Source organism: Eretmochelys imbricata, chromosome 7 (genome assembly GCF_965152235.1).
Source record: "Eretmochelys imbricata isolate rEreImb1 chromosome 7, rEreImb1.hap1, whole genome shotgun sequence".
Classification (NCBI taxonomy): Eukaryota; Metazoa; Chordata; order Testudines; family Cheloniidae; genus Eretmochelys; species Eretmochelys imbricata.
In genome coordinates, this window is record NC_135578.1 from 123,014,545 (window position 1) to 123,028,946 (window position 14,402).

Genomic DNA, 14,402 nt, shown 5'->3' on the forward strand with positions numbered 1-14,402 from the left:
GATTAGTATTATCCCCCTTCTACAGATGGGGTGACTGAAGTATAGAGAGAAGTGAAGCCATTTGCCCACGTTCTCACTGGTCATGGTAAATCTGGACTGGTATCCAGGCCTGACTCCCAGCACTGTGCCTTAGGGCTTGTCTGCACTTACATTCTATAGCGCTCTAACTTGCTGGCTCAGGGGTTTGAAAAATCATCCCGCTGAGCGCAGCAAGTCTGAGCGCCTTGAAGTGCTAGTGTAGACCGGCTCCGAGCGCTCTGAGCTAATTCCCTCGCAGAGGTGGATTATCTGGAGCGCTGGGAGACCTCTCTCCCAGCGCTCGTGCACGACCACACTTGCACTTCAAATCGCTGCTGCGGGAGCTTTCCCACAACAGCACTTTGAAGTTTCCAGTGTATCATAGAATATCAGGGTTGGAAGGGACCTCAGGAGGTCATCTAGTCCAACCCCCTGCTCAAAACAGGACCAATCCCCAATTTTTGCCCCAGATCCCTAAATGGCCCCCTCAAGGATTGAACTCGTAACCCTGGGTTTAGCAGGTCAATGCTCAAACCATTGAGCTATGCCTCCCTCCCCCCGATGTAGCCATGCCTTTAGTCATAAAATCATTATTTTGGCTTAATTATGAGATTTTTTTGATTCTTTAAAGGAAAAAGTGACTATAGTACTTATATAAAACAAAATGTGGTCCTGTACAGCAGTGGTTCAACCAGGGGTCTGGGTCCCCCGGTGGGCCGCCAGCAGGTTTCAGGGAGTCCGTCAAGCAGGGCCAGCATCAGACTCACTGGGGCACAGGGCAGAAAGCTGAGGTCCCACAGCATGGGGCTGAAGCCCGAGGCCCTGAGCCCCACCACCTGGGGCTGAAGCTGACTCCTGAGTAGCTTAGCTGCATGGGGCTCCCTGTGGCATGGGGCCCCAGGCAGTTGCCTTATTTGCTACCCCCCTAACACCGGCCCTGGCTTTTATATGCAAAAAAATCAGTTGTTGTGACACAGGTGGGCCGTGGAGGTTTTATAGCATGCAGGGGGGGCCTCAGAAAGAAAAAGCTTGAGAACCCCTGCTGTACAGTGCTTTCTTCTTGATACTTAGCACTTACATTGAATAGGTCAATAGCTACGTGTATAGAAACATCAGCTAAATGTAACAGCCCTGTGAGATGGGTTAAATCGGTATTATCTTTGTTTTACAGAGACGAGCGAACCACCTGCCAAGCTGGTGGCAGAGCTAGAGTTAGGACTCAGGAGCACCCTGCTCCAAGCCATGCACTCAGTCCATTAAAGCAGGGGGTTCTCAAGCAGGGGTATGTGTACCCCTGGGAGTATGCAGAGGTCTTCCTGGGGGGACATCAACTCATCTGGATATTTGCCTACTTTTACAACAGGCTACATAAAAAGCACTAGCGAAGTCAATACAACTAAAATTCATACAGACAATGATTTGTTTATACTGCTCTATATACTATACATTGAAATGTAAGTACAATATTTATATTCCAGTTGATTTGGGTAAAAACGAGAAAGTCAGCAATTTGTCAGTAATCGTGTGCTGTGACACTTTTGTATTTTTATGTCTGATTTTGTAAGCAAGTTGTTTTTAAGTAAGGAGAAACTTGGCGTACGTAAGACAAATCACACTCCTGAAAGGGGTACAATTGTCTGGAAAGGATAAGAGACGCTGCACTAAATCATGTTGTGTTTCTGCTATCCAATTAGTGCATTAAATATTGCTAATGCAGAGACTCAGCTGCCACGTTTGCCAGCGATCTATGCTTGGCAATAGCTCACCAGCACAGTTTCGGTTATTAAAACTTGTGCTTGACAGGGATTGTTGGCCAGGACACTGGGGTTAGTCTCTCTACTGCTTTTGAAAGGTGTTTAATTTCCACCAGAGGTGAGCAAAAGGAACTTAGTATTAATAAATCTCTTTTGAACTGCTAATGTTCAGGCTTCTGTTCAGCGGTAGAACTGGAGCTGAGTATGTCCTACTCCCTAGGGTCTGAAACAAAAACAGGGATAACCACCTCCTCCCCATTTCGTTAAAGGTTTATTGGTCCACTGTGACTTCATTTTCTGCTTCACCCATTCTGTGTATATAATATTCTACACTCAAGGCAGAAACAATTTATGTAAGATACAGTTTTGTCAATTTCTTTACATCTCCCACATTGGGGGGCACTGTTGAGTCCATTAGATTGTAACGGTTCCTTTGGGTTGCAAAATAATGTGATGGCAGACTGTTTATAGCTGGCAAAAATACCAAAAAATTGCCATGTCCACCTGTAGTATATTGGGACCAACCTAATGACTTGTGTTTTCCTAGACTCGACAGGGGAGGAAACAATAGTTGTGTATAAAATGTGGTGGAGAGGGATTGTGTTCGTCTTTAACTTATAAATGTAACTTGTTTGGTGCTAATATTTACCATCACCACCGCCAGCCAGGCTGAGGCTGTCTCTACACTGGTGTTTTTGAAATGTCTCACCATTGTGCTATGGCTGGAGCAGCTCCACTAGGGGGGTAGCAATGGTGGAAGCACTAGTGTAGACTAGCTGCTGGCATTTTACCACTGCCCAGTGGGAAACGTGCCACCAGCTGGTCTATGCTAGTGCGCCTGCCATTAGAGCTGTGGTTGTAGTCATTTGGGGGGGATTTTAAGAGAAGTGCCAGTATGCACAAGGCCGTAATGTAAAATAGTGGAAAATGTTGGTTTTCTTTGCTAATGAGGAAAAGTATCAAGCCCTCAGGGAAGCTGAGGCTAGAATAGTGATTTTTAGCAGGAGCTTATCTGGGGACTGAAACTGCATGTGTGGCTAAAAACATTTACATTGCTTAAGATCATCCAGAAATTAGGTTAGGTTAGCCAGGTCCAAATGTAAAAGGAGGTCTCTCTTATGTTTGTTCTCTCCTAGCCCCGAATACATATGCCCAAAGATGGATTCCAACTTACATCTTCTGGATACCAAGCATGGCTAAAGCAGGTTGGATTGTATTCCTGTTTCTCATCTCTTGTGAGGGATTGTGCCAGACACTTGTGCTTGTCTCAGTAGTAAAGTACATGTAAAGGCCCTATTAAGTTACAGTGCTGTGTAAGCTAATATCTTGCATAGTCATATATTTGTGGGTTTTGTATATGTGCATGTTATGCATGCATCACCTTTTCTTCACAAATCTTAGGCATTTATACTTCTTATGAAGGAAAGTTCAAAACAGAATTGCCATAAGGGGGAATGGATTGGAGTCTGAAAAGAAATCTGCAGCAACAGCTCAAATTACAGAATTAAAATGAGTCTTCAAATGTAAGGGTGTATGGTGGTGGTAATAATGTGAAGGCCAGTGGGTTAATACACCTGAGACTCACAACATCTAGAGCCTAATTCAGATTTGATTGGGTGAAACAAGTGTGGACATTTGCTCACATCACATAACAATCCTGTAGTTTGACACAATCTGACACTATTGGGAGTCCCTGCTCAGAAGGCCTAATGCTATATTACTTGAGCTATTATTAAAGGCAAAGCTTTTGATGTCTCGGCAGCTGGGCTCTAGCGGTTGCTGTCAGCCTCTCACTTCGATGAGTGTAAAATTCCCTTCAAAAGAATCTTCTAATTTTAAAATTGTGTGTATAAAGCTAATCCTTGCCCATGTATTTTCATGGGAGAATCCAGTGTCCTTGAGAAGACGGAGTTAAAGTTGCTGTTTTTGTAGGAAGCCAGAATGATTGCGTTGTTATGGCAACGAAAACTGGAAAAATGAAAACAGCACAGATAAGCTGCATCCTGTTGTCGTGGCAACTAGAGTTGTGAAAATGATTAAGGGTGGTGTTGAAAGAATCTGTGGTACTGTGAGCCCAATAGAAACAGACAAAGAGACAAGTCACTTGTGGTGGATGGGAGAAAATAAAAACCAGAATAAACTTAATCTCACATGATCAATTTTATAACAGGTTTGAGTGGGGTTATTAATGGTCTTGGGTCTTTCAAGTCGTGTCTCACTATCTTATGAGTAATAACCGAGCACCTGATCCTTCAAAGTACATTATACTCTTAACTCCTATTGATTTCAGTGGAGTTAAGATTGCTTGAATGCTTAAGAGGCAGTGGAGATTGGGTCCTATATTATTAATCCAAAGCAGTGGTCTTTAATATAACAAATGCACCTTTGTAAATTTCTAATATTCCGAAAGAGTTCTCTGGGGCTTGAACCCTGACTGTCTGAGAAACCATCTCTTTCTCCATAGTCCTTCACACTAGCGAAGGTCAGCTAGGACACTGACGCTAATGTTTTCTTAATTTAAACATAACTGGGGAGGAGGCAGGTTATTTCAGTAGAGGGACCTCAGCTTTGCAGTTAATGTCTGTCTCCCAGCCCAAATTTGTTGTCCTACAGGGCACAACATCCTTTTTGGTCCGAGGTGGTGGCCTGGGAGGGTGTGGTAGGGAAAGGATTATCTAGATTGTGTCTGAGGTAGATTTTCATAAGTTTTTACCAAGTGCTCAGGTACATATGGAAGGGTGCATTTTATACATGCAAAATATAAATAAATGTATAAAAATTTACCATGTTCAGAAGTGAGCCTTTTATATGGAGTCTTTCACAGTGGAGCAAATTAAAAAAAAAAAAAAGAATCTTTCAAAAAATCAATGTCTGTGGCTGGTATCTTTTTGATTTCACTGTGCCGCTGTTGAGTATTAATAAACATCTTCCTCTGTTTTGCTTCTCCTTCTGCTTGATCCTTCAGTGAAATTACAGACCTATTCTTGTGCCCCCCCCCCCCCCCGATGGAAATAGCTGTCACAAATTCAGTGCTATGATTTCACAGTAGGAATTACAGGAGTAAAGTGGCTCGTGCATGTGTGTGTGTGGTGGTGTTGGGCAGGGGAGAAGCCTTTTTTTAAACACATAGTTCGGGTAAGTAGCAGAGATGGTAAGAGATTGAAGTGAAATGGATTTAGTTTTAGGTGACTTGTTATAATGGCCTTTTTAAAAATAGGATTTGAGTCAAAAAGCTACTTTAAAAATATGCACAAACCTAAATATTTATTCAAATAGAATGGCGCTATGGTTATGCATCAAGTTTATTCCTCTAAGTGTGCTTTTAACAGGATTCCGCGGTAATGGTTCGTTTCCTCAGTGTAGCCGGGTATTGATCTGCTGCCTTGCTTATACAGAATGAGAAGTATTCGAGTAACACAATGTATTAATGTGGGATAAAAGCAGTTTATATTACAAATGAGATGGAGGAAGATGGAGTTCTGCAAGACTGGACACATACTATAAATATCCATAAAACTGACAATTTTATCTAAAAACCGTGCTGGCAACACTTGCATATTTTCAGCCTACTTGAAGTGGAGTTAATAGTTGATCACTACCTGAGCATGGGTCGCCCACACTAATGCCATTACCCTCTGCCCTTTAATAGCAAGTTTTTATATTTAATGTTGCTGTGGTGTAGCAGAGAGCTGTGTTATATACATATGTGGTCTAGAGGAAGTACAATACAAATGACCAGAAATACATTTTGATTTAAAGAACAGACTTTTAAGTAATCTGTAAAGCTCCATTTTCTGTCTGGGTTCCTATAAGTTCATCCTTTGGTAAAAGACAAACACCTGCAGTTCTTTTGTTCAGCCCTGTTCTTGATTTAATCTTCTTTCTTCAAATGGCAGCATTGTGTTTTCCAACAGTGTGGAACATCCTATCCCCTTAAAGCTGAGCCTTTTGAAAACTAACTAAAATTGGCTTCCACAGGGAAAGGTTTTTTAGGTTTAATGTGTACATAAATAAGATCAATAGAAATATTTTGTTCCCATTCCTGTTTATATATAGAGAGATCCTATATGTTTTAAATTGAATTGTGAAGTCAGATAAATTAAAGCTGTTAATTAGCTTAAATGTCTTTGATTACATTAACAAGAAAACTAAATATTGTTTAGGTGACTGGTGAGAGCAAGGTAATTCAGAGTTAAAACTGATCCTTGCCCTTCATGTACCATTGTGCCTTAGTATTGTATCACATAAAGAGTTTAATATAATGAGCTCATCTGACCCTCCCTACCACCCACAGTATCCTGGAGTAGAATTTTTAGAGCCAAGTTATAAACCTGTACAAATATTTTATACTGGAAACTCCGGTGCTTACCTTAGCTAGATTGGCGCCAGGAAAGGCCACTATAATCAGAGAAGGCATTTGAGATATGAATCGGCTATACATCAGTCAAGTCAGCTGGAAAAATGGGTATAAAAATCATGACCTCAGTGAAATCTGGATCCGTCCTTTTAAGCTGAGCTTTCCTAGAAGAAATGTCCAGAGAGATTGTTTCTGTCCCTGTTTTGTAATACCGTCACTGACATACCTTCCTTACCTTCTGAAAGATATATTCTGTATTTCCAGTGAGTACCTAGAGACTTCAGATTATTTGAATTTAAAAATGCATACACTGGTTTTTTGGGGAGGAAAGTTTAAAATAAGTAGCTCATTAATATGTGGCACTCATACAGAATTTTGAAAATGTACAGTGCTGTGCACGTATTTAAGTAGTCCTCAAAACACTCCTGTGTGGTAGTTGCATAACATAACAGTCTCTCAGCATATGCTCAGTGTGCCCAACTGATTGTATAAAATTATACAAATTGGAAATAGAACAGACAAATTATCCAGTTCCTCTCCCTATCAGTAGAGGTTTGTTCCCTGTAGTACATATTTTTGGAGCTATAGAACTAGGGTAGATAAAAGTCCCAAGTGTGGGGTTCCCCTTAGAGCCTTGATATGTCTTCATAGTAGTTTAGAATCCAGTGTGGTTAGGCAGTTGATGTGTCAGGGCTTCTGCTGCTTATTCTAAATGTGATCATTTCCCTGTTTTCTTCTTCTCCTTCTTGGCCACTTGCATCTGTCTAGATTAGGTGCTTATCTGGCCCCCAGCACCATGGTATCTGAGCGCCTTACAATCCTGAATATATTTATCCTCAGTACACCCCGTGAAGTAGGGAAGTGCTGTTATCCCCATTTTGCAGAAGGGGGGACCGAGGCACAGAGAGACTTAAGTGACTGCTCAAGACCACAGAGGAAGTCTGACACAGAGCAGGGAATTGCATTTAGTTCTCCTGAGTCCCAGGATGACACCCTAACTGTTAGGCAATCCTTCCTTTCAATTCACTTACTGTCTCTTGTCATGTATTAACATTTTAAGCTTCTTGAGGCAGGGACTGTTTTTTGTTTTTAAATTACATGTGTGTATAGCACCTAATGCAACAGGTCCCGGAGTGGGGCCGATAGGTGCTACTGCGGAACAAATAACAAAATGGAGAGTAGTTGCACAATACTTGATAACGAATGGCTGGTACTTTACACATTCAGTTACCTGTGTAAATATTAATCAACTTCCAGGGTTAGTGTCCTGGGCATCAAGACATGGAAGAAAGTGTAAAAGTGTTGGGGAGAAGTGGACAAATGGAGGCTGGTGGGGAGGAGGAGGCACAAGGAGGGGAGACAGTAAGATTTGAGAGTGCAGAAATAAGCAAGTTGTGAAGGGTCAGCAGTTAAAAACTGGGACTTAGTCATAATCATGTGTTCACTTTTTGAAAAGTTTAATATTTTTAGCCTACTTAATACAGAATGTTGATCTAGGAACTTCAAATACCTCCATGCTTCAGACCTTCGTGAGAAATCGTCCATAGGCCTGCTTTTCATGAGCTGGAGCACAGAAGCTTTTTATTCATGTAAAAGTCATTTTGAACGTCTAGGTCCAGTCTGAAAGTCTCTACTTCTTCCAGTCTCAGGGGGTAGCCGTGTTAGTCTGTATCCACAAAAACAACAAAGAGTCCTGTGGCATCTTAAAGACTAACAGATTTATTTGAGCATAAGCTTTTGTGGGTAAAAAACCCACTTCTTCAGCTGCATCACAATGTTTCTTCAGTACCTCTAAAGAAGGGTATGGCATCTGCAGTCGTAAGAGCCACAGATGCACTTCATGGTATTTATAAGCTCTGTGGAACAAAAAGCAACAATTCATGGAAACATCAGTATCCACTGGCACAGACAGTAAAGCTTGTAAATTCCAGGAGAGTTATTTACTCAGTTTCCAACAATTAAATTGTAATATTCCTTAAGTAAGGTGTAGTCTCTGCTAGGTGTTTGAAGGAATTTGTAACCATCACTGGAAAATCTTGTGCATGTTTCAATTAGGACAAGCTAGCTCCTTTGGTTAAGAAACCTCTGCTCACCTTTAATCTCAGAGACTGAGGGCATGTCTACACTAGAAATGTAAGGTGACCTATGTTAGGTCGATTTAAAACCACTGCAAGTAATTACTGTAGTCGCTCATGTCCACACTATCCTCCTCCTGTCGGTGGTGCACGTCCTCACCAGGAGCACTTCCACTGACTTAAGAGGGGCAGTATAAGAGGCTGAGAGACTGGGCTCTCAGCTGCACATGCAGCTTCCTGCCGGGGGCCCGTTTGCTCTCTGGGCTCTTGGCTCCCCGCTGCCAGGGACCCGGCTGTGAGCTCATCACCTGGCATCTGGGCAGATCCTCGGAGCCTTGGTGCAGGGAGGAGCCGGACGCCTCTGGGCAGCTGCCACGCTGCGTCCGCCTGGCTCTCCACTCTGAGCCGGGCTGCATCCTGGTCTCCCAGTGGGGAGCCTGGAGGCTGTACTGAGGATCTCAGCTCCCTGCCAGGAGCCTGGGATCCGCCAAGACTCCGGGCACATGGAGATGCCCACCAGGAGCCCTGCGCTGGGGAGCTGAGAGCCATGGGGAGGGATGCAGCTAAGCTCCCGGCAATAGGGAGTAGGGAGCATCCGGGCGGCACCTGGGCTCCCCTTGGGGAGCAGGGAGATAGGCAGGCAACAGCCCAGCTGGGAGCGGGAAGCCACCCACTTGCCTTGGTGACAACCCAGCTTTCTTGTCAGTTTCATGGCTGGAGCCGTGAAATTGACAAGAATGACAGCCAACAGCCTATGTAAGTAGTGCAGTGTCTACACAGACACTGCGTCGCCCTAACTACGCTGACATAAACCCAACACCTCTCATGGAGGCGGAGTTATGATGTTGCTGTAGTAAGGCACTTACATCAGCAGGAGGAAGGCCGTAGAGTGTACACTAACATAATTAGGTTGACGTAAACTGCCTTATATCAGCCTAACTGTAGTGTAGACCAAGCCTGAGAAAGTCTCATAATGACTCTGGGTGGGGAGACACTCTCCTCCACCCCATCTAAAACTGACATTCTCCTCCTGGATCCCATGCAGGTAAAGAAATACTTGTATAATCTAAACATATACAAATCAGTCCATTCAGATTGCTATCAGCTTTGGTTATTAAGAGTATTACCTAATAAACTTGCTATAGCGCTGGAAACTCTTGAAAATGTATGGTAAACTGGGAAGGTATCAGGGCATTAGGCCTCGTCTACACTACACAGTTTTGTCGACAAAACAGTGGAAGTGTCTGCAATGCTCCTCCCGCCGGTTTAACTCTCCTGCTACGCAGACATAATAAAACCACCTCGATGACGGCATTGAGCATTTTGTGACAAAGGTAAAGCAACACAGTGTCAGTGTAGACACTGCATTTTCGTATGTCGCCCTAAGTCATCTCCAGGAGGTGTCACACAGTGCCTCTCATGACTGCTCTGGTAAGCAGTTTCTACTCTGCTGCCCTGCACTCAGGTAGACAGGCATGTGCCCCTCCCCTTTAAAGCCCTGGGGATTTTTGAAATTCCACTTCCTGTGGAATGGACATGCAGCAGTGCCATGCTCAGATCAAGGAGCTGAGGTAGGCGTACCAGAAGAGAAGGGAGGCCAACTGTCAGTGTGGTGCCAAAAACATGCTGCTTCTACAAGGAGCTGCATGCCATCCTCCACAGCGACTCCACCTCCACTGTTAAGAGCTCCATGGATATGTCATGGCAGCGGCCAGTGGAGTCAACCCTGAGGATGAAGTGATGGACGAGGAGGTCGAGTTCAAGGAGAATGTGGGACAGGCTCCTCTGGCAGCATGGTGAGTCAGGACCCCTTTTTTGACTCCAGAGGGGTCTAGCCAGTCCAAGCAGTCTGGTTCTGGTGTGCCTGAAGCAGGAGAGCGGAGTTCCGGTAAGTACTAATTTTTCTTTCATAGTGCAGGGTTATATGAGGAAGAGATGTCCTTATTTTGTTACATGGTGCACATGGGAGAAGGGATGGAGATTAACAACACTAGGTTCTGTTTCCATCTGCTTCTCTTTCCTCTGTGCAGCTACACAGTGGGGGCCCTGCAGAAAAGTTTGTTGATGAACACCAAGGTCTCCTGGGAACCGTCCATAGAGATCTCTAGCGAGCTTTTCTGCAGATACTCTGAAGTCCCTCTGCTGAAGGTTCCTTGGTAGAGCTCCTTTGTTTCTTAGAATCATAGAATCACAGAATATCAGGGTTGGAAGGGACCTCAGGAGGTCATCTAGTCCAACCCCCTGCTCAAAGCAGGACCCATACCCAATTAAATCATCCCAGCCAGGGCTTTGTCAAGCCTGACCTTAAAAACTTCTAAGGAAGGAGATTATACCACCTCCCTAGGTAACGCATTCCAGTGTTTCACCACCCTCCTAGTGAAAAAGTTTTTCCTAATATCCAACCTAAACCTCCCCCACTGCAACTTGAGACCATTACTCCTTGTCCTGTCCTCTTCTACCACTGAGAATAGTCTAGAACCATCCTCTCTGGAACCACCTCTCAGGTAGTTGAAAGCAGCTATCAAATCCCCCCTCATTCTTCTCTTCTGCAGACTAAACAATCCCAGTTCCCTCAGCCTCTCCTCATAAGTCATGTGTTCCAGACCCCTAATCATTTTTGTTGCCCTTCGCTGGACTCTCTCCAATTTATCCACATCCTTCTTGTAGTGTGGGGCCCAAAACTGGACACAGTACTCCAGATGAGGCCTCACCAATGTCGAATAGAGGGGGACGATCACGTCCCTCGATCTGCTCGCTATGCCCCTACTTATACATCCCAAAATGCCATTGGCCTTCTTGGCAACAAGGGCACACTGCTGACTCATATCCAGCTTCTCGTCCACTGTCACCCCAGGTCCTTTTCTGCAGAACTGCTGCCTAGCCATTCGGTCCCTCGTCTGTAGCTGTGCATTGGGTTCTTCCGTCCTAAGTACAGGACCCTGCACTTATCCTTTTTGAACCTCATCAGATTTCTTTTGGCCCAATCCTCCAACTTGTCTAGGTCCCTCTGTATCCTATCCCTACCCTCCAGCGTATCTACCACTCCTCCCAGTTTAGTATCATCCGCAAATTTGCTGAGAGTGCAATCCACACCATCCTCCAGATCATTTATGAAGATATTGAACAAGACCGGCCCCAGGACTGACCCCTGGGGCACTCCACTTGACACCGGCTGCCAACTAGACATGGAGCCATTGATCACTACCCGTTGAGCCCTACAATCTAGCCAACTTTCTACCCACCTTATAGTGCATTCATCCAGCCCATACGTCTTTAACTTGCTGACAAGAATACTGTGGGAGACCGTGTCAAAAGCTTTGCTAAAGTCAAGATACAATACATCCACTGCTTTCCCTTCATCCACAGAACCAGTAATCTCAACATAGAAGGCGATTAGATTAGTCAGGCATGACCTTCCCTTGGTGAATCCATGCTGACTGTTCCTGATCACTTTCCTCTCATGTAAGTGCTTCAGGATTGATTCTTTGAGGACCTGCTCCATGATTTTTCCGGGGACTGAGGTGAGGCTGACTGGCCTGTAGTTCCCAGGATCCTCCTCCTTCCCTTTTTTAAAGATTGGCACTACATTAGCCTTTTTCCAGTCATCCGGGACTTCCCCCCATTCGCCACGAGTTTTCAAAGATAATGGCCAATGGCTCTGCAATCACAGCCGCCAATTCCTTTAGCACTCTCGGATGCAACTCATCCGGCCCCATGGACTTGTGCACGTCCAGCTTTTCTAAATAGTCCCTAACCATCTCTTTCTCCACAGAGGGCTGGCCATCTATTCCCCATGTTGTGATGCCCAGCGCAGCAATCTGGGAGCTGACCTTGTTAGTGAAGACAGAGGCAAAAAAAGCATTGAGTATATTAGCTTTTTCCACATCCTCTGTCACTAGGTTGCCTCCCTCATTCATTAAGGGGCCCACACTTTCCTTGGCTTTCTTCTTGTTGCCAGCATACCTGAAGAAACCCTTCTTGTTACTCTTGACATCTCTTGCTAGCTGCAGCTCCAGGTGCGATTTGGCCCTCCTGATTTCATTCCTACATGCCCGAGCAATATTTTTAAACTCTTCCCTGGTCATATGTCCAACCTTCCACTTCTTGTAAGCTTCTTTTTTATGTTTAAGATCCGCTAGGATTTCACCGTTAAGCCAAGCTGGTCGCCTGCCATATTTACTATTCTTTCGACACATCGGGATGGTTTGTCCCTGTAACCTCAACAGGGATTCCTTGAAATACAGCCAGCTCTCCTGGACTCCTTTCCCCTTCATGTTAGTCCCCCAGGGGATCCTACCCATCCATTCCCTGAGGGAGTTGAAGTCTGCTTTCCTGAAGTCCAGGGTCCGTATCCTGCTGCTTACCTTTCTTCCCTGTGTCAGGATCCTGAACTCAACCAACTCATGGTCACTGCCTCCCAGATTCCCATCCACTTTTGCTTCCCCCACTAATTCTTTCCGGTTTGTGAGCAGCAGGTCAAGAAAAGCTCCCCCCCAGTTGGCTCCTCTAGCACTTGCACCATAGCACTTTCTTCTCCCATTGTAGGAAACTTTGCTGTGCCAATTGGCAATTGGTTCTGGAGGAACCAAAGCAGCACAAAGATGAGCAACGTACAGACCCAGTCTGAAGCCACACTCATGTAGGAGATGCAGCTTTGCATGTTTGTTTACCCTCAGTAGTGTGATTTTAGCATTGATTGACCCCGCCTGTGGAAAACAGTGCCAGTATTCCGAATAGTGGCCTTAGGCACTTGTACGGATCCCCTTCTGAAACCACCCAGATCCTTTGTCCCATCTTTCACCACCCCCTCCTTGGGCTGATCTCACCACGTTTAGTGCTCTGGCTGTGCTGCGTTTGCCAAGGGTAAGTGAGAAAGAGGTGTATGTAACTTTTACGGTTTAGGACTGTGACAATACTGACTTTTTTTTGTTTTTTTTCCTTCTGCAGATGTGCTCTTGAGGGGCAGCTCCTACGCATTGGTGGAGCGCCTCCGTCTGAGAAGGAGGCAAACAAGGAGGACATGCTTCACAAAATGCTGCAATCATCAGATCTGGCTGATAGCGAGCACAGAGCATGGAGAGACACAATAAACGAGAAACTGGAAGTGGGTAGCCAGGAGAGGAGACAAGGTCAGGAGTGGATAATAAAGCTCATGGAGGACCAAACAGAGACGCTAAGGTCCCGATTGCCCTGCAGGTGGAACACGTGTGCTCGACTCGCCCTGTAGCCCATACAGAACTTCCTTCCTTGCCCTCCCCAAACTCCCCACACACATTCCTCTCATATTCCCAGTACATTGCAGTACCTGTTGCGCCCCGCCCCAGGGATATTTTCCATAATGACATTTGAACTTACGTGCAACTGAGAGATCCTCACTTCGGAGAGAGTTGCTCACTGTCACTGTCCCTTGTGAGAAATGTTAAGCTGTGTATTGCTGTTTAATAAAAATTCTGTCTTAGAGAGACAGTGAGTCTTTATTTGTGACCTACAGAGGGTGTTTGCCACTGTGTGTGAATTTCTATTGCAATCAGCCCATTTGCAGACTACAATTAACGCTCAGGCAGGAATCATTATGGGGGTCATTCAAGGTGGCAAGTAAACAACGCCTGGCTCAATGCATTACAGAAAGACATGTTACTGGGGCTCATTGTCAAAATGCTGCTTCAAAGCCTCCCTTATTTGAATAGCGCCCCCTGCTGCATTGAACCCCTCAAATAGCCCTGGTGTCTGGCTTGAAATCAGCCACCAGGCGATCCACCTCAGTGCTTCATTCCTGGGGAAACTTTTCTCTCTTGGCTTCACAAATGTTATGCAGAGCACAGCAGACTGCTATGACCATGGGAACATCTTTCTCATTGAAGACTAACCTGTCAAAAAGGCAGTGCCAGTGACCCTTTAATCTGCCAAATGCACATTCTGCAGTCATTCTTCACCTGCCAAGCCTGTTGTTGAAGCATTCCTTGCTGCTGTTAAGGTTTCCGGTGGAAGGCTTCAGGAGCCACGGGACTAAGGGGTAGGCTTGGTCTCCCAGGATCACTTTGGGCATTTCCACATTCCCTGTTGGAATCTTCTGGCCTGGAAAGAGTCCCTGCATGTAGCTTTTCTATACAGGTCAGTGTTCCTGAAGATGCGTGCGTCATGCACCATCCCTGACAATCCTGCGTTGATGTCAGTGAAATGACACTGGTGATCCACCAG

At 45.0% G+C, this 14,402-nt stretch overlaps 1 protein-coding gene across 16 annotated transcripts in view; it reads left to right on the forward strand.

Annotated features, from left to right (window-relative positions):
• BTRC (beta-transducin repeat containing E3 ubiquitin protein ligase) overlaps positions 1-14,402 on the forward strand; it is a 167,735-nt gene that overhangs the window by 26,507 nt on the left and 126,826 nt on the right. For 8 of the 16 annotated variants that reach the window (XM_077823297.1, XM_077823302.1, XM_077823299.1 and 5 more), the window contains one exon: positions 2,909-2,977. The exons of the other annotated variants lie outside the window; for them this stretch is intronic. In XM_077823297.1, the coding sequence (XP_077679423.1) occupies positions 2,909-2,977 (69 nt within the window). The remainder of the gene's footprint in view (positions 1-2,908; positions 2,978-14,402) is intronic. 16 annotated transcript variants of the gene reach the window in all.